This window comes from Cydia pomonella, unplaced genomic scaffold (assembly GCF_033807575.1).
Source record: "Cydia pomonella isolate Wapato2018A unplaced genomic scaffold, ilCydPomo1 PGA_scaffold_192, whole genome shotgun sequence".
Taxonomy (NCBI): domain Eukaryota; kingdom Metazoa; phylum Arthropoda; class Insecta; order Lepidoptera; family Tortricidae; genus Cydia; species Cydia pomonella.
Window position 1 is genome coordinate 84,320 of NW_026907832.1, and position 23,018 is coordinate 107,337.

Consider the following 23,018-nt stretch of genomic DNA (forward strand, 5'->3'; position numbering starts at 1 on the left):
ATCTCACTTAATTTTTTTAATACGTTATTGACACAATAAGAAGCTAGGTTTATAGGTTTTTCTTTTCAAAATCGAACCTAGAATATAATATGCTGAAGCAATCGACATCAAAATCAAAGTGATCTGTTAAGATTTAAATAGTAAAAACCTTTCTCCCGAAATGGAATCATAAAAAAGTATCGTTGATTTCGTTAGGATTCCAAAGCTATTCTTCCCTCTTAATTCACATGGGACCAACATGTACGCACGCTGCTTGCGCGAGAAAGTAATCAATCGCTAATCGTTTCCTTGCCGGCGGTCGGACACCCGCTATGCTCACGAGGGTATGTAATATGCATATTGCTAAGTGCTGTAAACATACATCACACCTGACAGCTGATAAAATGTTTAGCTATTTCCATGTTTAACGGTAAATATTTTATACAGTGAATAACTACAATAAGTTCGATACTGGAACGGTTGATCAAAAAATATTAAACTACGGACTGGTTGTAGTTTAAAGGACATGCATGACTATTCTCTATGTCTGTAAAGAGCCTTTCTAATGTATGGCACTATCCCTTTCAGCTATTTAGGGTTGTCAACATTCAAGTAATTATCTGTGGTTGTGCAGGCAAAGGGACGTCAAGTTGTGGCAACCCTAATAATTGCTCGTAAGTCGAACGGCACCGAGAATGCCCGAAAGGTCCAGTGTCACCCCACTGGTACCGCTTTCAATGACGAAATTCCTTTCTTAATGAGATAAGTTATCGCAATTTCAGCCTTGTGAATTAGAGAAATGGTAGCTATTTATATGCATTTTTTGTTATTTGCTATTAGTGGTAGCTCTTCTTCCTCGCGTTGTCCCGGCATTTTACCACGGCTCATAGGAGCCTGGGGTCCGCTTGACTAACCCCAAGATTTGGCGTAGGCACTAGTTTTACGAGAGCGACTGCCATCTGACCTTCCAACCCAGAGGGTAAACTAGGCCTTGTTGGGATTAGTCCGGTTTCCTCACGATGTTTTCTTTCACCGAAAAGCAACTGGTCTGGCTTTTAACATTATACATAATCTCTCAAGCGCTAAACGTCCAGTTTTAAAAGTTTGAAATATAATTGTTCCTGTAAATTATGCCATGCGAGTGTTCGCATACAACACGCTGCGACTGTTCGCATACAACACGCTGCGACTGTTCGCATACAACACGCTGCGACTGTTCGCATACAACACGCTGCGACTGTTCGCATACAACACGCTGCGACTGTTCGCATACAACACGCTGCGAGTGTTCGCATACAACACGCTGCGACTGTTCGCATACAACACGCTGCGACTGTTCGCATACAACACGCTGCGACTGTTCGCATACAACACGCTGCGACTGTTCGCATACAACACGCTGCGACTGTTCGCATACAACACGCTGCGACTGTTCGCATACAACACGCTGCGACTGTTCGCATACAACACGCTGCGACTGTTCGCATACAACACGCTGCGAGTGTTCGCATACAACACGCTGCGACTGTTCGCATACAACACGCTGCGACTGTTCGCATACAACACGCTGCGAGTGTTCGCATACAACACGCTGCGACTGTTCGCATACAACACGCTGCGACTGTTCGCATACAACACGCTGCGACTGTTCGCATACAACACGCTGCGAGTGTTCGCATACAACACGCTGCGACTGTTCGCATACAACACGCTGCGAATGTTCGCATACAACACGCTGCGACTGTTCGCATACAACACGCTGCGAGTGTTCGCATACAACACGCTGCGACTGTTCGCATACAACACGCTGCGAGTGTTTGCATACAACACGCTAAACTGTGGAATAACCGACTGTGGTATTTCCGGACCTGCGACCTTCAAACCTTCGAGAAACGAGCGTATTTTATACCTACTACCGTCTTACATCTTACAACTCTGGTGGTTCAGGTGTCCATGGATTACAGTAATTGCTTACCATCAGGCGATATGTCTGCTCATTTGCCTCGTATTTTATAAAAAGTTGAAATTTAATTCCTGAATGGTGAAAATGGTTGATGGTTGAACTTTTTACGAGTACAAACTTCTATGCGGAAAAAGTCACGGACGGAAGCTTTTGTAGCTCAATATAATGAATGTATAATCTATATATATATATATATATATATATATATATAGAGCCTATATATATCCCACTGCTGGGCACATGCCTCTTATACGCGAGAGGGCTTAGGCTATAGTCCCCACGCTAGCCCAATGCGGGTTGGAGGCTTCACATGCACCTTTTGAATTTCTTCGCGGATGTATGCAAGTTTACTCATGATGTTTTCCTTAACAGAAAAGCTAGTGGACAAAAAACTTATTGGACGTAAGTAACAGGATTTGAATACGCGACCTCCGGATTGAAAGTCGGACCTCAGAGCCATTCTGCCACCACCGCTTCTTTAAAAATATAACAAGTTTATTATTTTCATCAAAGCGCTGTATTTTGAAACCACGCAATTAAATAGAAACCCTCCATTTTTAGGGTTCCGTAGTCAACTAGGAACCCTTATAGTTTCGCCATGTCTGTCTGTCTGTCTGTCTGTCCGAGGCTTTGCTCCGTGGTCGTTAGTGCTAGAAAGCTGAAATTTGGCATGGATATATAAATCAATAAAGCCGACAAAGTCATACAATAAAATCTAAAAATTTTTTTTTTAGGGTACCTCCTCTACACGTAATGTGGGGGTGAAATTTTTTTTTCGCTTCAACCCTAGAGTGTGGGGTATCGTTGGAAAGGTCTTTCAAAACTAATAGGGGTTTTTAAGAAACATTTTTTGATAAAGTGAATATATTCGGAGATAATCGCTCCGAAAGAAAAAAAAAGTGTCCCCCCCCCCCTCTAACTTTTAAACCATAGGTCCAAAAAATATGAAAAAAATCGTGGAAGTAGAGCTTAAGAAAGACATTAAATAAAACATATAGCGGACATGATCAGTTTAGCTGTTTTTGAGTTATCGCAAAAAGTTTTTCCTTCATAGTAAAAAGAATTACTTTAATTAGGTACTGATTATGCAATTTTGCCTATTTGTTTAACTCGGGTGAAAGGTACCGTTTCATCCCTTGGTTAACAATTTACTATACTTTAATCTCCAGTTTAGCTTATTGTGACGGAAGAGTAACTACGGAACCCTACACTGAGCGTGGCCCGACATGCTCTTGGCCGGTTATTTAAATAGTAGCATTAAGTGACACTTTGTTGGACAGCTCCATTAATGAACTGAATCTATGAATAATATTTGTGCATACAACACATTAAAAATTTATTTCTACGACTATTTCTAAGCGTAAGGGCGCCCGCTGGCTGGCGCGGGTGCACGGAGCGGGTGAGCGAGTTCACGAAAAACAGTATGAGCGTTTGTTTTACCATGATTATAGATTATATGGAATATGGATTACCTACTAGTGTTGGCCGAAATGTTAATGCAATTAACCATTATTGGCCATTGACGTAAACGGTAACCGTCCGTTATGTTTTACGGTTCAATTTATAATGGTTTTTGGTAAATTGCAATTAGCGTTCGGCCAACACTGTTACCTACAATGGTGCGTGCGCCCGCTCCGAGCACCCGCGCCAGCTAGCGGACGCCCAAAAACTTACCTAATTTGTTATAACTAATGTATGTGGGATCGAATCCTATTACGTACAAAGGAGTTTTTAGGAACTTATGTAGGAAAATTTGATATATACTTTTTTTTTAGCTGACCTGTGAAAAAAAATAATTGCGGGGCAAAGTGCACATATCCTGCATAAATTCAAAGGAGTGTGTAAAGCTCCCAACCCGCTATGCGCGAGTATGGAGGCTATATCAAGCCTGCCCAGCATTGGGACGTTCCTGTGTGTTTTGACGAAGTGCAAACTGTCCAGAAATAGGAGTCCCGCGATCTACAGCGTGTATTTTTGATACGAACACATAATCAAACGACAGTTTAGGCTGTCATTAACACACTTTCATAGGTTTTATAAAATATGGACGACTTTTATTTTGTCATACAAAATAATTCAGCAAGCAATGTATCACTACTTTGTTTTAACTCAAAACGTCTCATTAATGACGCGACGTCATAACTGTCACAAGTGATCATGATGTACGAAATACATTGCCGCTCGAAAAAAAATCAAAAATTAATTATGCTCTGGTAGTGATGAGATGACTAAGTAAAAAAAATCTTTCAGAATTGTTTTATAGCACTAAAACCTACGTCTAGTTTAAGTTCGAGGTTATATTAAAAATACACACTGTATACATTTCGTCCGCACTAATATGCGAGTACGAGTGGGAGGCATAGAAAGTCAGTTAGAAGGCATAGACACACACGCTCGCGAATATATCAGTGTCAAACTGGTGGTAGCCATAAAGGTCTCCAATCTCCGTTCTCAAGCACTAGCAGAAACGTCGCGCGCACTAGATAAACCATAAAAATAGCTTAATAATACACATGGTTGTTGTTTATTTCTAATTAAAATATTACAACTCACTGTCAGCCTCAGTGTAATCGCTGCAGACCTCCTGGTTGACCTGGAGACACAGCTTGAGCCGCAGGCGAGGGTTGGGGTCGTCGGGCCGCGGCCCGCGCGGGGCGGGGGACTCCAGGACGGCCTCTTGCGCCGTGGACGCGGCGCCGGACAGACGGAGGGGTACTGTGTCCAGGACCTGGAAATACGGGGACTATTAAGATCTAGCAATATAAGTATAGTCGTTAGATTTGTAGCTGGCCCTCAACGGCTTATCCATTGTCTATTGTTAACTAAAACGGCGCGTGCCACTACCTGCCAAAAAAAGGGTCGAATAATTCTAATGGGCACCTGAGCGCGGGCTAGTCTAACGCTCAAAAAACCAGTGTAGGTGTGCTCTCCGATAACGCGCCTTTGTTACATATCGAGGACACATTTTAGGCTGGTTCGGTAGCGTTCGACTCGCCGGCACTCAGTAACCGTATAGGGACCACACAATAACTTTAGTTAACAATGGACAATGGATAAGCCGTTGAGGGCCAGCTACAAATTTAACGACTATAAGAATCTCTATTGTTATGCGCTTTGGAGGGCCTGCCAGGGTGCTTAGAGGGGGTTCAAAAAACTTTATTTATTTTTCTGGCGGAGCACCAGATTATTTTAAGCGTTGCTTGAATACACCAAGTTACACTATGTATTATAGTGCGAAAACAATGACTTAATTAAAAATCTAAAAATATTTATTTTTCAAAATCAAAGTATTATCAGAATTCAAATCACAATAAGGGCAACGTGGAGAAGACCGTCTATAAGGTAAGATCGTATACAAGCTCTTTCGTCGCTTCTAGCTCTTGCATTAGTACACTCACAGAAGGCTGTGTCTGAGCGAAGTACGTATACAAATACAAACGTTTTTGCCCCATGACAGTCTAATAAATATTTTTTTTATATTATGCAAGATTTTGAACATTATCATGTGTTTTTGTGTTATGAAGGAGCCCACCCTTTCATAGCATATTACTAAAATTTTACTAAATAATTACAGTAGAGTAGGTATAGATTTTCCAGTGACTTTGTTTTGCGATTGGGAATCAAATGTCAAATTTTAATTTCCAATTCAATTAATAATATGAAGTGTGATAGCGTGTTTGAGTTCGCTAGGCATATCATTAAAAAGTTCCTTGGGCTTCGGATGTAGAAAGGAATTTTGCCAATTAAAACTGTTCGTTAAAAATGTCACCGAAAGTTTGAATACATGTTGTCACTTGCCTTTGAGCAAAATTTTGTTACGCCTACGTTAAAATTTTGCTATTTGATTAAGGAGTTTACAATTAATATACGTTGTATTATCACGATAAGAAATTAAATATTTAAGATTAATTTGTGTCTGAATATATGAGCCTCACGGCCCATAAGAACTGCACGTTGGAGTAGTCGCTCTGTCCCTTCGCGTTGACTAGGGAAGGTTGTTTGTCAATGGAACTCACCTGCCAATGATGGTTAGGCTGCATAGCCTCCGCAACGCCCACCAGCGGTAAGCAAGTAGGCCCGACGCTGAACGCCACGGTCCTGGAGTTCGGCTTTTATATGTCCTGCTATGGCGTGGGTATCTTGTCAATGGAACTCACCTGCCAATGATGGTTAGGCTGCATAGCCTCCGCGACGCCCACCAGCGGTAAGCAAGTAGGCCCGACGTTGAACGCCACGGTCCTGGAGTTCGGCTTTTATATGTCCTGCTATGGCGTGGGTATCTTGTCAATGGAACTCACCTGCCAATGATGGTTAGGCTGCATAGCCTCCGCGACGCCCACCAGCGGTAAGCAAGTGGGCCCGACGCTGAACGCCACGGTCCTGGAGCTCGGCTCGTACGTGACCTGCTCTGGCGCGGGTATCTTGTCAACCTTGGTTGTGACTGTCAGCTCGTTGGAGTAGTTGCTCTGTCCCTTCGTGTTTACGGCTTTCACCTGAAGCAAGAGCGAGATAAATGTTTGGATTTAATAAATGTCTTAGCAAAGGAAATAAGTAATTCTGCCTTAAGGCAATGTTTGTATAAAAAAAGATGGAAATTCAGGTAAACTGCACGCGGCGTCTTTTTGCAGTCCAGTCTTTGATCATTAAACAAATTTCTGTATAGCAAAGTCGATACTGTATCGTTACAGTTGAATTCCTCTGATTTTAGTAATTCTTTGTTGACGTGTCTGTTTTTTTTAATACTACGTCGGTGGCAAACAAGCCTACGGCCCGCTTGATGGTAAGCAGTCTCCGTAGCCTATGTACGCCTGCAACTCCACCCAATAGTACACTCTCTTACCTGTGACTGGTCAAGTAGTTCAAAGTAAGTCATTAAGGGGGTTAGAACTAGCTACTAACCACTCACATGCTTCATATTTTTCAGTGACTTCTATTATTATAATAAAATAAGGGTGACAGCTGGTAACTACAGTTACCAAAAGCAAGTGAGTGGCTAGAGAGATTTAATCAGGGTAATGTGTGCCATATTTTTAACGTCATGGTTTAAAAATATGTCCCGATTGAAAACCCCCTTTACCAAAATTAGCCAGAAAGTCGCATCATCGCTGCAAAAAGTCGCCGCGTGCGTTCAGTGCACATACTCAAGCGTGTCCAAAACTTAGCAAACGAACACAAAACATTATCCTAATTGAAACGACTACCCAACCAGCGGTGGCCGAACGTTAATTGCAACTGACCACAACCATTACAAATTGAACCGTAAACCATAACGGATGGTTACAGTTTACGGTTCAATTTGTAATTTGTTACAAATTGAAGCGTAAACCATAACGGATGGTTACAGTTTACGGTTCAATTTGTAATGGTTAATGGTCAATAGCGTTAACGTTTCGGCCAACACTGTACCCAACTCTTTCTCTTCAGTATTGTATGAAAGAGACGGAAGATTGTTGACTAGTTCCTGTATATCGCTTCAATTAGGAGAATGGTTAATTGCAAAAACGAAAGACGAATGAACAGCACGCTCAAATGGTTTACCTTGAAAGCATATGTCAGATGCTGTCGGTATGGATGGAAAAGAAAATGAAATCGTTAATTACATACATCAGTGGATGGGTCTAACGCTGTTTTAGTATGAGTTAAGGTTGTGCGTCTTTCCTGTGGACATCATAAAATAAATAGACGTTTATGCCTATTTTTCTAGCTAGACCCTTATAGGTATGACCAAACCTTCATAAAATTGCATGATTAAATACGCTTCCATATAGTAAAATCGTTAAATTTCATATTGTCTACAAAAAAGACGCTCGATCGTTTCTGATTTTTTATTTTTCGTTTAATATAACCGAAACCGGTCATAACAGTCATAACCGGTTATGAGATTTAACCGGTTATTGCATTCCCTAGACCAAACCCTACGTGGTTACATATTAAAAATCAAATATCAATTCGCCTCGAGGCACGCCGCGGATGTAACCGCTAGTACGTTTCAGTCCTAAGTAAATAAAGTGCTTGCCGAGGTGCATTCTCGTATTGAGGCTAACTCCTGTTTCACTCTGTCGTACTAGGTTCCTCAAAAACTCGTATCTTGTTAGAACATGTTCAATGTACTGTCAGCGTCAAATACTTCGTAGCAGCAAAGTGGCCAAATAGTTCGGTACACCATACTAAATATATGGTGTACCGAACTATTTGGCTACTTTGACTGCTACGAAGTATTTGACGCTGACTGTACAACTCAAAATGTTCTAAGTTACATGTGTTGAACATGAAGCTAGGTTAGTTTGTTACCTAGATTAAAAAATAAAGTCTAACTTAGTTATAGCATCTGCCTGTCACATTTTGCTGCTTGTTAGGGTTCCGTAGCCAAATGGCAAAAAATGGAACCCTTATAGATTCGTCATGTCCGTCTGTCTGTCCGATTCTGTCACAGCCACTTTTTTCCGAAACTATAAAAGCTATACTGTTCAAACTTGGTAAGTAGATGTATTCTATGAACCGCATTATGATGTTTACACAAAAATAGAAAAAAAAAAACAATAAATTTTGGGGGTTCCCCATACTTAGAACTGAAACTCAAAAAATCTTTTTTCATCAAACCCATACGTGTGGGGTATCTATGGATAGGTCTTTAAAAATTAGGTTTCTAATATCATTTTTTTCTAAGCTGAATAGTTTGCGCGAGAGACACTTCCAAAGTGGAAAAATGTGTGTCCCCCCCCCCCCCGTAACTTCTAAAATAACAGAATGAAAAATCTAAAAAAAATATATGATATACATTGCCATGCAAACTTCCACCGAAAATTGGTTTGAACGAGATCTAGTAAGTAGTTTTTTTTTAATACGTCATAAAATTAAAAAAAACATTTTTTTTTCATCAGACCCATACGTGTGGGGTATCTATGGATAGGTCTTCAAAAATGATATTTAGGTTTCTAATATCATTTTTTTCTAAACTGAATAGTTCGCGCGAGATACACTTCCAAAGTGAAAAAAGTGTGTCCCCCCCCCCCCCCTGTAACTTCCAAAATAACGGAAAGAAAAATCTAAAAAAATTATATATTAACTGGTGACCGAAGAGCTGGCGGCTTCCTCGCACAACGTATCAGTATTGCGATACAACGAGGAAATGCCGCCAGCATCCTTGGTACGATGCCTCAAGGGCCTATTTTAGATATAAGCTAGTTATAGTAATCATCTGTATATATCCATTATGTATATTGTTATTGTCAATAAAATTCATGTCCATATTTAAAAAATTATATGATATACATTACCATGCAAACTTCCAACGAAAATAGGTTTGAACCAGATCTAGTAAGTAGTTTTTTTAATACGTCAGAAATGGTACGGAACCCTTCATGGGCGAGTCCGACTCGCACTTGGCCGCTTTTTTTTCTGTTGTAACGAACACAAGTTTAAGTTAAAATGCCATTTTTTTTAATATATAATACGACATAATTGTACAAATTGACTGAGTAAGCTCAATAAGGCTTGTGTTGACGATGTATATAATATATAAATACATAGAAAACAGCCATGACTCAGGAACAAATCACCGTGCTCATCACACGAATAAATATCCTTACCAGGATTTGAACCCGGGAACATCGGCTTCATAGGCAGAGTCACTACGCACTAGGCCACACCGGTCATTAATTAATAAACTTCCTGTTACTGAATTGCTTTGGATAATACTTTTTTCTCTTCTTCTTCAGTCGGTTCCTCGATGCTGAGGATCGTGACATCATGTACTTCTGTTGAAGACCAGATTCCTCCATAGGCTTCCATTCCTCGCTAAGCGCATGGTCTCATGCAGTTTTAATTGCATAGGTGCGGTGATTTGAGCACACCATCTAGTAGGGAGAGGGCCCTGAGGTCTGGTGCCTTCAACTTTGCCCGTAATAATAACTCTCTCTAGGCTATCCGGGGAGCGGCGTGAGAGATGTCCTAAGTATATGAGAGTCAGGTCCTGGCATATTGTTGACAACCGGCGTTTTTGTGTAGCTCTTCCAATATGGACTTATTAGTACGCATAGCTGTCCAAGGTATCCGTAAAAGCCGGCGCCAACACCACATCTCAAACGCGTTGATACGCTTGATCAAATCTGCTCGTTTAGTCCATGTGTCACAACCATAGAGAAAGATTGGGAACACCAGAGAAAAAGTCTAACCTTCATTTGTACCTTTTGGCGTTGAAACTCTAGGTCCATGGGGTCCCAGCGCGCACAATGTTTTGGAGAAATCGCGAAACGTCTGGTTGACGTAACTGGTGACCGAAGAGCTGGCGGCTTCCTCGCACAACGTATCAGTATTGCGATACAACGAGGAAATGCCGCCAGCATCCTTGGTACAATGCCTCAAGGGCCTATTTTAGATATAAGCTAGTTATAGTAATCATCTGTATATATCCATTATGTATATTGTTATTGTCAATACCTTCATCTGTTTTAATATACCTCGAACTTTCCAGATCTTGATAATACTTTTTTAAGTTACTGTATTTCAGTACCCCTAGTGTAAATATTTTCGACAGCGAAACGTTACGTACCCGTTTGCGTTAAGTGTCATTTTGTATGAGATTTTTGACTTTCCAAAACGTCCCGCTTGGCGCGCTGTTCAAATACCCATACAAAATGAGACTTAACGCAAACGCGTACGTCACGTTTCGCTATTGACTAAATTTACACTAGGGGCACTGTTCCCTTTGAGCATTTCTGTGTAATTCACTAGTAAAAACTGTTTCGGGTCATCTTTTAATCATATTTTGTATAATTGCATGCTGCTTGTTTCCCAATAAATAAATAAACTGTAACTTTCATTATTTTATGTCTACGAAATAATCCCTAACTCCATTTCACCCGGTAACCTAACTTAAGTTCAGAGAACTTGTAAAACACTTCCATACCAATCATTCATAGTTACCCGTTCCGTTTCGACAATTTGACGAATATACACACGGGGCACATTTTACACGTTTAGATGGCATTGATAAATTGGTTAGAGTTCTTAACTTGTATTTGACAGAGATCTATTGAGAATTTGACCTCAACATTGTGATATGACCATTCAAGTATAGGTACTTTAAGTTTACTTGAGTACATATATAGTCTTTCTCGCCGTATCCGACGACGGCGGGACCCATTTTGGACCCGGGTACGTCCTTAAACTACGTCCACAAGAGAGGTATGGGCATTGTGAATGTCATCTCGCTGTGTGCTAGGGCACAGCACAGCGGATGTCATTCCAGATCTAGAGCAGAGCCCAACTGGGGAAGTACGTCCACCTTACAGAAAATCGCAGGCAATTAACACTAGACCCTACTCATAGTGTTGTGTTCCTGCCGGTGAGTAAGGTTGCCAGAGCTCAACGAGGGGCGGAAGGGGGTTAGGGTCGCCAACGCGCATGTAACTCCTCTAGAGTTGCAGGCGTACATAGGCTACGGATACGGCTTACTATCAGGCGGGCCGTATGCTTGTTTGCCACCGACGTAGTATAAAAAAAAACGGCGACTCCTTCAACTGTTTTTATTCGGAAACATGGAACGCTCTAATATGACTTGCAAAGCCAAATTTGGTTTTGAATATGCGATCATTGAACTGGTATGAATGAGTATACCTAGTATTACTTTTAAGCCTTTTGGGTAAAGCCCGAAAATTAAATTTAATTTAATTTGTATTCGAAGGTATATGTAACACCTAACATTACCCAGCCAGTGTTGGGTAGACGGTAGACCTAGATACTTACCCCCTTATTCATAAACGTCTACTAAAGTTGACAAGCCGCTAATAATCGTTTGTCCCTTTCCGAGGTATTGGTATGATGGAAAGGGACAAACGATTATTAGCGGCTTGTCAACTTTAGTAGACGTTTATGAATAAGGGGGTTAGACGCCGAATACAGATTAATGATTATTATTTCGGACTTTACCTAAAAGGCTCAGGTAATACTAGTTATACCCGGGTAAACTTGAGTTTTAATTAATCTTCTAACATTACCCGTACCCGTAACATATACATTAAATCAAACAAAATACCAATGATAATTTAGTTTCGATGGGCCAAGGATATTAATCATACACACAGTGTACGCTATGGCTACGTCCCGGAGGGCACGAATACGTAATTTCAGTCAAAGCGGGTCCCCAGATCATTTCACTAGATGGACCGTTTGAAACTCGCTGTCTTTACTTTTTAATGACCTCGTACTACAATCGATGGACCTGCCTACAAAGCAGGAGGTCCCTAGTTCGATCTGTGTCCTCAAATAACTATATATATATAAAATAAAAAATAAAAATAAAATTTATTAAATAATTTATTATGAGCCATTTATTTCAGTTGGGTTCATCCCTATACATATACATTGGAACTGCACTTCTAGTTAAAAATATAAACGAAAATTTGTTAAACGAAAAACGTCAATACTAAAACATTAATTTAAAAGGCATTCGTGAAATAGAATTGATTTTGTTTTATTCCATTGTACAAAATATTATATTTGAATGGGGAAGACATGATAATTTGACCATGCAAAAAAGTACCATCGTCGATAATCAGTTCTCGCAATCTGCAATATCTTTGGCCGTTTGTCAAATTTCATATAAAGGAACGTCCCATGTTAAAGCGTTAATTCGTTTTTACCGACTGAGCTGTAGAAGGCTGGACAGGCTTTAGGGAAGGAGTCTAGAGCTATCGCAGCAGCTCGCGGCGAAATACTTTACACGTATAAAATGTGTGGTAACCGCGACTTTGATTTTAATACGTCGGTGGCAAACAAGCATACGGCCCGCCTGAGGGTAAGTAGTCACCGTCAATGGACGCCTGCAACTCCAGAGGTGTTACATGCGCATTGCTGACCCTTTATAAACCTGTACATTCCATTTAAACCGCACAGGGCGCGACCATTTAGTCTCTAGGGTGTGAGGATGAACACCGTGCCGACGGCGAGCGGTGCGATGATAGAAAGCGGCCGTTGCAATTCTTCAGAGCACAGCCCATTGTATAAGCAGTAGAACACTTAAACAGTGAACAACGCGGAGTCTAATAACTGACTCTGGGCGCGGGCCTGGCATATTTCTTCCGCTTTACCTAATCTTATAACTCTTTGTGCATTTTCTTGTTTACTATAATGATACAGCTTTTTGATCCGGAAATAAAATACTTTGATCCCTTTGACCGGACTGGACTTGTGTAAGTGACATTTAGGGCCTACGCTAGCTGACGCGGGTGCACGGAGCGGACGAGCGGGTTAAAGAAAAATAGTATGAGCGACGCTAACTGAAGCGGACGCGTGCGGAGGATGTCACCTACAAATAGCACCCGCGTGCGTGCGCACGCGGCGGGCGTCCGCGTCAGCTAGCGTAGGCCCTTAAGATTTTCAATCTATGTAGTACGAATAGTTTTAACTAATTTTACTATTATTTTATGTTTGCCTACCTTCTAAATCCCCAAGCTCTTAAAAATCTTTATTTCAGGCTAACAAAGTTATTTACATTATAAATACAAAATATTTATTAATTGTGTAAGACGATGAAATCCTAAAACAATTTCGTACTTCGAATTTCATGTTTACTTTTATTTAAATACCTAAAAATACATAGTCTGTATTTTTACTGCCTACTATAAATTTCACAATGTATTAGTTCGATATAATGCTGTGTATTTATTTATTAAGCAATACAATAAAATAATATGTTTTCTTTATAAATACTATTCAAAATTCCATTTCCCAATTCTACCATGTATTTTCTTCGGCGAGTTTTCGATATTTCGGTACAATTTCACTTGCCATTTGCAAATCGGAATGTCAGTTACTCCGTGAAGATGACATGCATGATACGGGAAATCGCCAAAATACCCCGTATTCAAATCAGTATTCGTAGGTATTTGCTTAAAGCAGTGTTTTAAAAAAATAAATACTTTTATAAGATATTAATATATAATCATGGTTCTAAAGTAGGGTTCAATTCATCTCAAAAAGCTTGCTGTGCCGGAAATATCTGTTACTTATTAATGTTTGAAAAGTAAATTAACTAAGTACGCGATATTTTCGAATACATTCATATTAATGATGAAACTATTGTTCGAATGAGAAATATGTTGGTCTTGGTTCATGCCGTACGCTGCGTATAGCGTCCTATTCTATAAATGTTGTCTTCTCAAACAATGCGACGCATTGACGCTGTAAACGGCGTATTAAGGCGTGCACCATAGACCAATATTGATGAAATGTTGTATAACGGACAAGTTATCATAGAGTAACTCAATTTTTTTTAGTCAGTCGCGCGACATGTTTCGGAGAGCCTAGGTCCCCATTTTCTAGCACCAACAGCGTTCACGATGGCAGCACGCCGAGTACTGCTGCACGCCGCGCCGCGCAAGCATTAAGGCTCCATTCTCAAGCATAAACATTGAAACCTAGGCTCTCCAAAACTTGTCGCACGAGTGACTAAAAAAACGTAAGTTAAACCGTATTATTAGAGTAACCAGGATATGGATAATACCTAAGTGTGTACGTACCTTGAAAGAGTAAGAGTTGTGCTGATCCAATCGTGTCACATTGCATGGGTTGGAACGCCCGCAGTCATACTCCATCCAGTCCTGCGCCGCCGTGCGCTCGGCCACGCAGTCCGCCGCCCCCGGAGCGCCCGGGGCTCCCACGCGCCTATATCTCACGAAGTATTTGGTACTTGACAGACCCCCGTCGAATCCAGCCTCCCATTGAAGAGTCACGTAACTAGGGCCGATTTTTTTGCTCGTGAGCGCTTTAGGCGTTTCGGGTGCGCCTTTAGGTTGTAGTTTTATTTGCGGTCGCACGCTCCCAAGCGAGTTTTTGACGTTGCAGTAATAATCCCCATAGTCCTGTGGTTTTACATTTCTTATTTTCAGAACGCTGAAGTAGGAATCGTTGTTATCTGTACTAGTGTTTATTTCGTAATGTCCGTCGGAAGACATTTGTAGTGGGGCCGTGTTTGAGCCGTAGAACCACTGGAATTCTGGTTTGGGGTACGCTTGCACTCGGCATGAGATTTCGGCGACTTCCTTCACGTCGTATGCTACTTTTTTCTGTTGCTTGATCGGTATAGGTTCATCTGTCAAAAAATAACAGTAACGGTAAACATAAAAATAATAATGGGTGGGTGGAATGACAAGCGTGCAAGTTTTTAGGTTTGTATATCAACTTGGATATACGCGTAACGTACTTTATATGGAACGTATAAAAAACACCACTAAATTGACTCATGTGATAATAAAGTAAAATAATTTAATGAATCCTAAATATTTGTGAATTATTAGGCAAGTAGCACAAGAACTAGTTTATTTCATGCATTCCCGCCAGCGTTAGTAAATTTACACGTAGGATTGTTTGACAGTAACATATGTGACATTATCTATGAAAAGGGACCTTATTTTCAGTGGCGCTTATGCCATTATCAACGATGCTCCCATATTATAAACAACGCCGCGCTACGCAGTTCGGCGTAAGCGCCATCGACAATAAGGTCCCGTTTCACAATACAATAAACAGTGACAGAATAAAAAGTTTAGAGCGTGCAAGTTCCAGCACAACGAGATAATTAAAACTTACGTTCTATCCTGAGATGCATAGTGGACTCGACTTTCTTGACTTCGTTCTCGAACGTACACGAATATATCCCCCTATCCTCCGGCAGTAGATCGTTAGTGCTCGGTCGCGCCTTTCCGTAGAATCTCAGCGTACTCTGCACGTTGTAAACAGAGTTTCTGCCCTCTGTGATATCAGTTTTGACTTCGTACAAGTTCCCGTCGAGTTTAATCTCGGAGTTATCTTTGTACCACTTGACGTTCGGGCGGGGTTTGCCGAGCGCGCTGCAAGTTACGGAGAAGTCTTGTTCGCCGGAGGGCTTGGTCATGTGGGGCTGGAGTTTGGCTTGGAATCTGGGGGGCTGGTGGACTTCGAGAGTGACCGAGGCGAGGTCGCCGTGGCCGAGCTCGTTGGTGGCCTGGCAGTGGTAGACGCCTTCGCTACCGAGATGGGCGCTCGGGATGGTGTATTTGTTGCCCGTTGCGAGAACTTGCGGTTTAGCATCGGCCGAGTCGATATCGCGGAACCAGCGGTACTGTGGAGCCGGCCAGCCGGGCGGACGCGCTGTGCAAGTGAGGGTGACACCGGCGCCCTCCTGTGCTACTGGTCGGTCGGGGCTGACGCGCGCCGGGCCAGGCTTGTGTCTGACTAGAACAGCTACAGACGCGCTGCTGGCGCGCTCGACTCGCTTCCCATTGGTCGCGGAGATGACGTTGATGGCGCGGCACACATACGTGCCGGCCATTTCGGCGTTCACGCGCGTCAGCAGTAAATCGTTGCCGTCCTGTTTGAAGTCAGGTTTGCCTTCCATGGTCCATTCTATCGATATGGGTTCGGGGTTGGCGGACACTTCGCAGTGGATCTTGACGGTGCCGCCCTCTTCAGCCTCAAAGGTTTTGGACTCGACAGTAACAGTTGGTGGGTATAGGACATCGACGAAGATCTCTCGTTCGCCGGAGCGCCCCAGCCCGTTGTCAGCGGAGCAGGAGTATTTGCCTGCATCCTGCACGGTCACGCCCTGGATGGTGTGTGTGAAGGAGTTGGATATAAATTTGCCGTTCCTCATCCAGGTTACGGAGTTTACTTTGGGTTTGGCATCAACTTTGCACTCCATGGTAGCGCTGCCGTCGAGTTCTACTCGCAGTGGATTTTCTGGGCCGACCTCGACTCGAGGGAAATCTGTAGACAAAAGAGTATTTGGTTAAATATTGTTTCACAGCACATCAAAAATTCTGATACGTAAGTAATTGATGTATACAACCTCTAAGTTTAAAAGAGCACTTTGAGACGAGATTTAACTGCAGACATTTTCTCCACAGGTTTTACACAAGTCATCATCATTAACCTAATCATAAAAGAACATCTTGACGAGCCTCAACTCGATGAGGTTGCATTTGCTTTATAATAAAAGAAAATTAACAACATCGCAAAAGAAAATTGCGAATCACTTTCCGGACTTACCCTAATCCTAGAAAGGATACATATTTACATAGAAATCGGCTTAGTTACCGGCCACTAAGTACAATGTTCTTATTACTTTTTGATTATTACTTTTGATAAGTAGGTACGTGTAAGTGCCTAATAACAGCCGACCGACCATTTTAGTAATTCCTATGTTATGTATTTATTTTACGTTACTATACGTAAGAGGTTTATACAGTTGTTGTAAACAATTTTATATTCATTGGTTTTCTAGTTTCTTCAGAAGAAAATACAATAGTTCATTTGAAGTTCCCGAGTAGTCATGTAAAAAAGAAACCTAGATTCGCCCGCAAATTTCTCCGAGAAAATTTGCTTAGCGTTAAAATATTATTATACATTTACGGTAAAGTAGCCGCAAGCAAAATGAGTGCCTAAAGAGCTTGGTAGATGCTTAAAATTATTATAATACACTTTTTATATTTTATAACTAAAAAGTGGAAGGTACTTATTCAGGATAATATGGAGTAAACTCACGTTTACGGGAGAGTAGGAGTATTTTGAGATTACCACGTTATGATAGCTATATATTTTTTATACGTAAAACTTATTTTTTATAGTTCTAACACTTCTTTTTATTATTTTGACGAGAAGATGCCTGACGGCTTCTTTAGCAAAAATCGAGTCGTGAATCCCTACCCTAATATTATAAATAAATGCGAAAGTAACCCTGTCTGTCTGTTATCTTTTCACGCTTAAACCGGTGAACCGATTGAAATGAAATTTTGTATGAATCTCGGCAGCCACATTGAAAAAAATAGATAGCCGAACTGGTTTTGTAACTTTACTAAATAACTAAACTACGGTTATAAGAAAATAAACTTTGCATAAATTTACAAACTTATTTTGTAGTGTATACCCAGTACCTAAACACTGATAGCCAAACACGGTTTTGTAACCTATAACACATAGTTCGCAAGTCCCAATTTTTGTGTAAACAGTAACCAAAATTTTGTTACAGTTATGCAAACATTTCTTTCAGTGCAATCGTAAATCGGCCAGATAACTTTCCTATGTAATGTTTTGACGACAGTCACATTAAGATGGCATAGGTACGTTAGACTGTTTCAGATACCCGAAGGGTAAACTGTCCAGAAATAGGAGCCCCGCTAGCGGGGCTTCGTCGACTCAGGGAACAAGACAAAGAATTTCACTTTTCACGATATGTCTAGGAATTTCACGATCTGCCTGATCTTACGTTCGCCGCAGACATGGAGATAGTTTGAGGCTCCGGGAAGGTCATATGATAGTTTTTATTCATCAGCATTCCACGCAGGCGAAATTGCGGGCAGAATCTACGGTTTTTTTTTTATTTTTATTATAACATTAAAATATAAAATATGTGTACCACAAAACAAAATATTCGCCAAACTGCAAGACAGTTTGTTGGCGATGAGCTCGCTCGTTATACTTATAAAAAGGTACATAATTTTGCACTGTCCTACCGTCCCGGCATGGCCAATTTTTATGTAGGTATTACAATTATGAAGTAGGTATAACATAGGATTGGTGACTCAACACTGGTGACGCGGGCGCGGGACAGGAGTACAGCGGTGCGTAAAAAACAGCAGGTGGTGGCAGCATGGTTGCATTTTTATCACATGTCACTATGCCTGTCACTTTCGCACTTACTTCCTTGTTAGAACGTGACAGGCATGATGACAGGCGATAAAATTGCGACCATGCTTAGCCCGCACACATCTTACAAAACAAGGTCCCACTCCGCGTCTGTCTGTATGTTCGCGATACTCAAAAACTACCGAACAGATCATTCGGTTTTCACCTATCAATAGAGAGAATCGCTTTACTACCCGAGCGAAGCCGGGACGGGTCGCTAGTTAGAAAATATTACTTCTTCCGAAATGTTAACCCTTAGTGTAAATTTATTCGATAGCGTGACGTGACGTACGTGTTTGCGTCAAGCCTCATTTTGTATGGGATTTAGAAACAGTGCTCCAAGCGGGACGTTTTGGAAACTCAAAATCCCATACAAAATGACACTTAACGCAAACGCGTACGTCACGTTTCGCTATCGAATAAATTTACACTAGGGGTACTGTTTTATTCTGAATACCATTTCGGTTGAGAATTGATATATAGGTATATACATTTATTTATTGGTACCTACGAGTACGCACTTGTCAATATTACCATTAGGTGTACATATTGTGAACTCGTTTTGAATGTTATCTTAAATCTACTTGACGAAGAAATTATACGGACTTGACCGTTATAGACGTTTGACGCCATAAAGTTATTGATGAAGAAAACTACTTTGACGACCTACTTATATCTTTAACGATCATAATTATATGGCCTCGTTTAACAGCCTTTTTACCTTAATAAGCGGGTTATAAATATAAAGTGAAGCTACATATTGTTCATGTCATTCATGAAGACGCGTGCCTGACTCGTATTGCCATGTTGTTAAAGGTTAGATTTGACAAATCTGCGCGTCATCGTGGATGACACGAAATATAATTTACAGTACATATGGTGCTACTTTTCCGCACTAGTGCGTAAAGTAGCACATTATGTAACTATGTCGAAACTTTAAAGAGCCATATGTACTGTAAAACGTTTTACGATACATGTGCGAATAGGTAATTCGCAACTCGTGTGGATTTAAAACACTCCCTTCGGTCGTGTTTTAATTTATCGCCACTCGTTTCGAATTTCCTATTTTTCGCACTTGTATCGTAATGTACTATTGTAACCATGTTGAATATTTACTGGGCAGTCTATTCGACGCGTACGTGTATGTGATTTAATTTAAACGTTTCTGTTTTTATACAAATTAAATGTATTTAATATAAACACTATTATCGATAAAGTTATGTAAATACACATTTAATTTGTCGTTGCAATTTAAATGGCACTTTCCGCAATAGCGGTAAAATAAATACACGCTCATTAATTACGAATGCTTGGTAGTTTATCCCAATGGAAGTTGGCATAAAATATTGAAAACTGTGCCATATTTCTTTCCTCGCATAAACTTATACATCTAGTACACAAGGCAGGTTTTAAGAGGAAGGGGAACGGCCAATTCTCCATACAAACGTAGTCCCCATTTTCCTCTCTCGATATGGACATAATGGTAAGTTTTTATTTTTATTATAGCCTATTTTGTGTCCCACTGCTGGGCAAAGGCCTCCCCTTTTTTCCGCCACTCATCACGGTTAGAAGTATGTTCCCGCCAGTCTCTGCAAAAAGCGTCGAGGTCACCCCGCCATCTCTTTTTTGGTCTGCCTCTGCCCCGGCTAATCTGCGGTGTCCATTCGGTAGCCAATTTGGCCCACCGATCCGGGTGCATACGGCAGACGTGTCCTGCCCAACCCCAGTTAAGCTTAGCGGCCTTAACACCCACATCTATAATACCAGTTCTGGAGCGCAGTTCGGTGTTCCTAACTCGATCGGTCGATTTTTTGATTAATGTAAAAAATAGGAGCGAAAAATTCATTTCATACTCCTTCTTCCTCGCGTTGTCCCGGCATTTTGCCACGGCTCATGGGAGCTTCAGGGTCCGCTTGGCAACTAATCCCGTGAATTGGCGTAGGCACTAGTTTTTATAAAAGCGACTGCCATCTGACCCTTCAACACAGAGGGTAAACTAGGCCGTATTGGGATTAGTTCGGTTTCCTCACGATGCTTTCCTTCACCGAAAAGCGACTGGTGAATATCAAATGATATTCCGTACATAAGTTCCGAAAAACTCATTGGTATCAGCCGAGGTTTGAACCCGCGACCTCCGTATTGCAAGTCGCACGCTCTTACCGCTAGGCCACCAGCGCTTCCTAAAAAACTAATTTCATACAATTTTTTACATGTTCCTAAGCTCTTATAATAATTAAAAAATCAAACATAGGGGCATAGCTGTTTGATATACAACAAATTGTGTTCAATAATGTTAAGAGGCTATAAATACCTAAAGCGCGCACACTGTCTATTTGTATCGGAGTAAACGAGATAGCACTGTCGCATGTTACTGGGCCTGGGCAAGGGAATAAGAAAAATATTTAAATAAAAAAAAGTGGATTATTAGTGTAATATTTTACACAACCACGGTTTAGATATAAATGTTTTGAAATTGTGATTTTAATTGCAGACTCATAAGTCAAAACAATAAAGACATAGAACCGTTTAATTGTGATTTTAAGACCAATCTTAGCAATTATTTTCTATCGAGCCGATTTCGTTCAATCGTGTATCGAGTACAACCACGGTCTTTGAAATATAATTAATATGAACATATATTTTTCTTACTTGACTAAAACAAATAGTCTTTCTTAAAAAACTGTTTAAGTAACATCAATTTCAAGGACATTGGGTGTTGACAGCCCCTTAATATTCAGAGAGGAAAAATAAGACTATACATTTGTATGAAAAGGTGATTTCGCGCGGGACCTCCACTTTCGTCTAAAGAGAGTCCGTAAAGCCAGGAAATTAGAAGGGAACAAAAGATATGGCGCGCCGCGCGAAACTTGCGACGAAAGATTTGGTGTTTGTGTGGCTTTTCACGTTTTACCTCAATAACTCTGAAAGTATACTTCTGATTTAAATTTCGCTCTTCAAATCCCTCGGCTGTATCAGTAGCTATCTTATACTAAAATTATACTTTTATAGTTTATAGTATGCAGGGTTACGATATACAATTGAAAATAAATGAAAATTAGACATGATTTAGTGATTTTTTCCATCGAGACAACTTTAATTTTTTACGGTTTTTCTTAAAGTGTGCCCTCGGAAATATAGTCTAGTTTCCGAGTGATTTTTCATGGCTTTTGCTCTTAGTTAAAACGTGTAAAAATTCAATATAAAAACTGCATTTTTGCGTTAGCCCCTCTTAATTATCGCTACCGATGGAACAGAGAAGTGCTGTATAAAGTTTATCCAACAACTCTTATTCCGAGTTAATATTTTTATGTTAATACTAAAACACGATGTTATTAATTTTTTTTATGATAAGAAAACTCTATATAGAGTAAAACAACCTAAATATAATTGAAAAAAGAAAACCGATTTTTGAATTTCGACTGCTCGCTTTCGTGTATTTCGTTCAATAATAGATTATCTCCACTAGTAGGAATTTAAATTTTAATAGAATTTAATAAGAGTGATCTATACCACTAGAGTCCCAATTCCTATCGCTCGCATTTCTTAGTATTTCGCCATTTTTCACAGACTTTCGAGTAACGAAATCGGCCCCTGGACTATAGTAAAAAAAAACGGGTGTAGTAAATTTTCTGTGATATTAAAACCTTGGTCTAATCTATTATTATATTTTCTAAATATGGTGCAATTAAGATGTCTCATTCCGCTTGCCTGTCATCAACATGTCTTTGTGACAGCTAAGATATATTTTTAAGTCGGTCAAATTATTGCGCTGCAGAGCTCGGTCTAACTGTAGCATGTTTAAGTTGTCGGTATACTCCACACCACTGTGTAGGATCAGAGAGTTAGTAATAACATTACGAAATAGAACGGAACGCCCGAGAATAATTACGAATATCTTGTTTATATGAATCGGGAATAGCTAGGGATGGGATGAGGGCATTTCCCCGTTCCCATGTTTCGGGGAATAATCCCCAAACATGAAGAGACTTTAATACGTGTATTAATGTTTTATTATAAATATTTATTTAGAAAATTTAATTATACTACTGTAATATGTGAGTAAAGTTACCAGAAGGTCTAGTGTAAATAAATTCGATTTCCAAACGTGACGTACGCGTTTGCGTTTAGTCTCATTTTGTATTGGATTTCGAAAGAGCGCGCCAAGCGGGACGTTTTGGAACCTCAAAATCCTATACAAAATGAGACTTAACGCAAACGCGTTCGTCACGTTATGATGTCGATCAAAGTTACACTAGGGGTACAGAGCTCAACGAGGGTGCGGATTTTGTTAGGGTTGGCAAGTCGCATGTAACTCCTCTATACTTTATTGCACCCCAAAAGTAAAATTCTATAACAGATTTACAATGTAAAGAAACAGACGGACTTATCGCATGGTATTCAAAAAAAAACATGT

At 40.5% G+C, this 23,018-nt stretch overlaps 1 protein-coding gene across 1 annotated transcript in view; it reads right to left on the minus strand.

Moving 5' to 3' along the window:
* The window catches only part of LOC133533661 (hemicentin-2-like), a 98,099-nt gene that overhangs the window by 27,785 nt on the left and 47,296 nt on the right, over positions 1–23,018 (minus strand). The window contains exons 5-9 of the mRNA XM_061872687.1: positions 15,533–16,687; positions 14,464–15,035; positions 7,481–7,501; positions 6,241–6,435; positions 4,496–4,670 (exon numbers count right to left, since the gene is read on the minus strand). Of these exons, the coding sequence (XP_061728671.1) occupies positions 4,496–4,670; positions 6,241–6,435; positions 7,481–7,501; positions 14,464–15,035; positions 15,533–16,687 (2,118 nt within the window). The remainder of the gene's footprint in view (positions 1–4,495; positions 4,671–6,240; positions 6,436–7,480; positions 7,502–14,463; positions 15,036–15,532; positions 16,688–23,018) is intronic.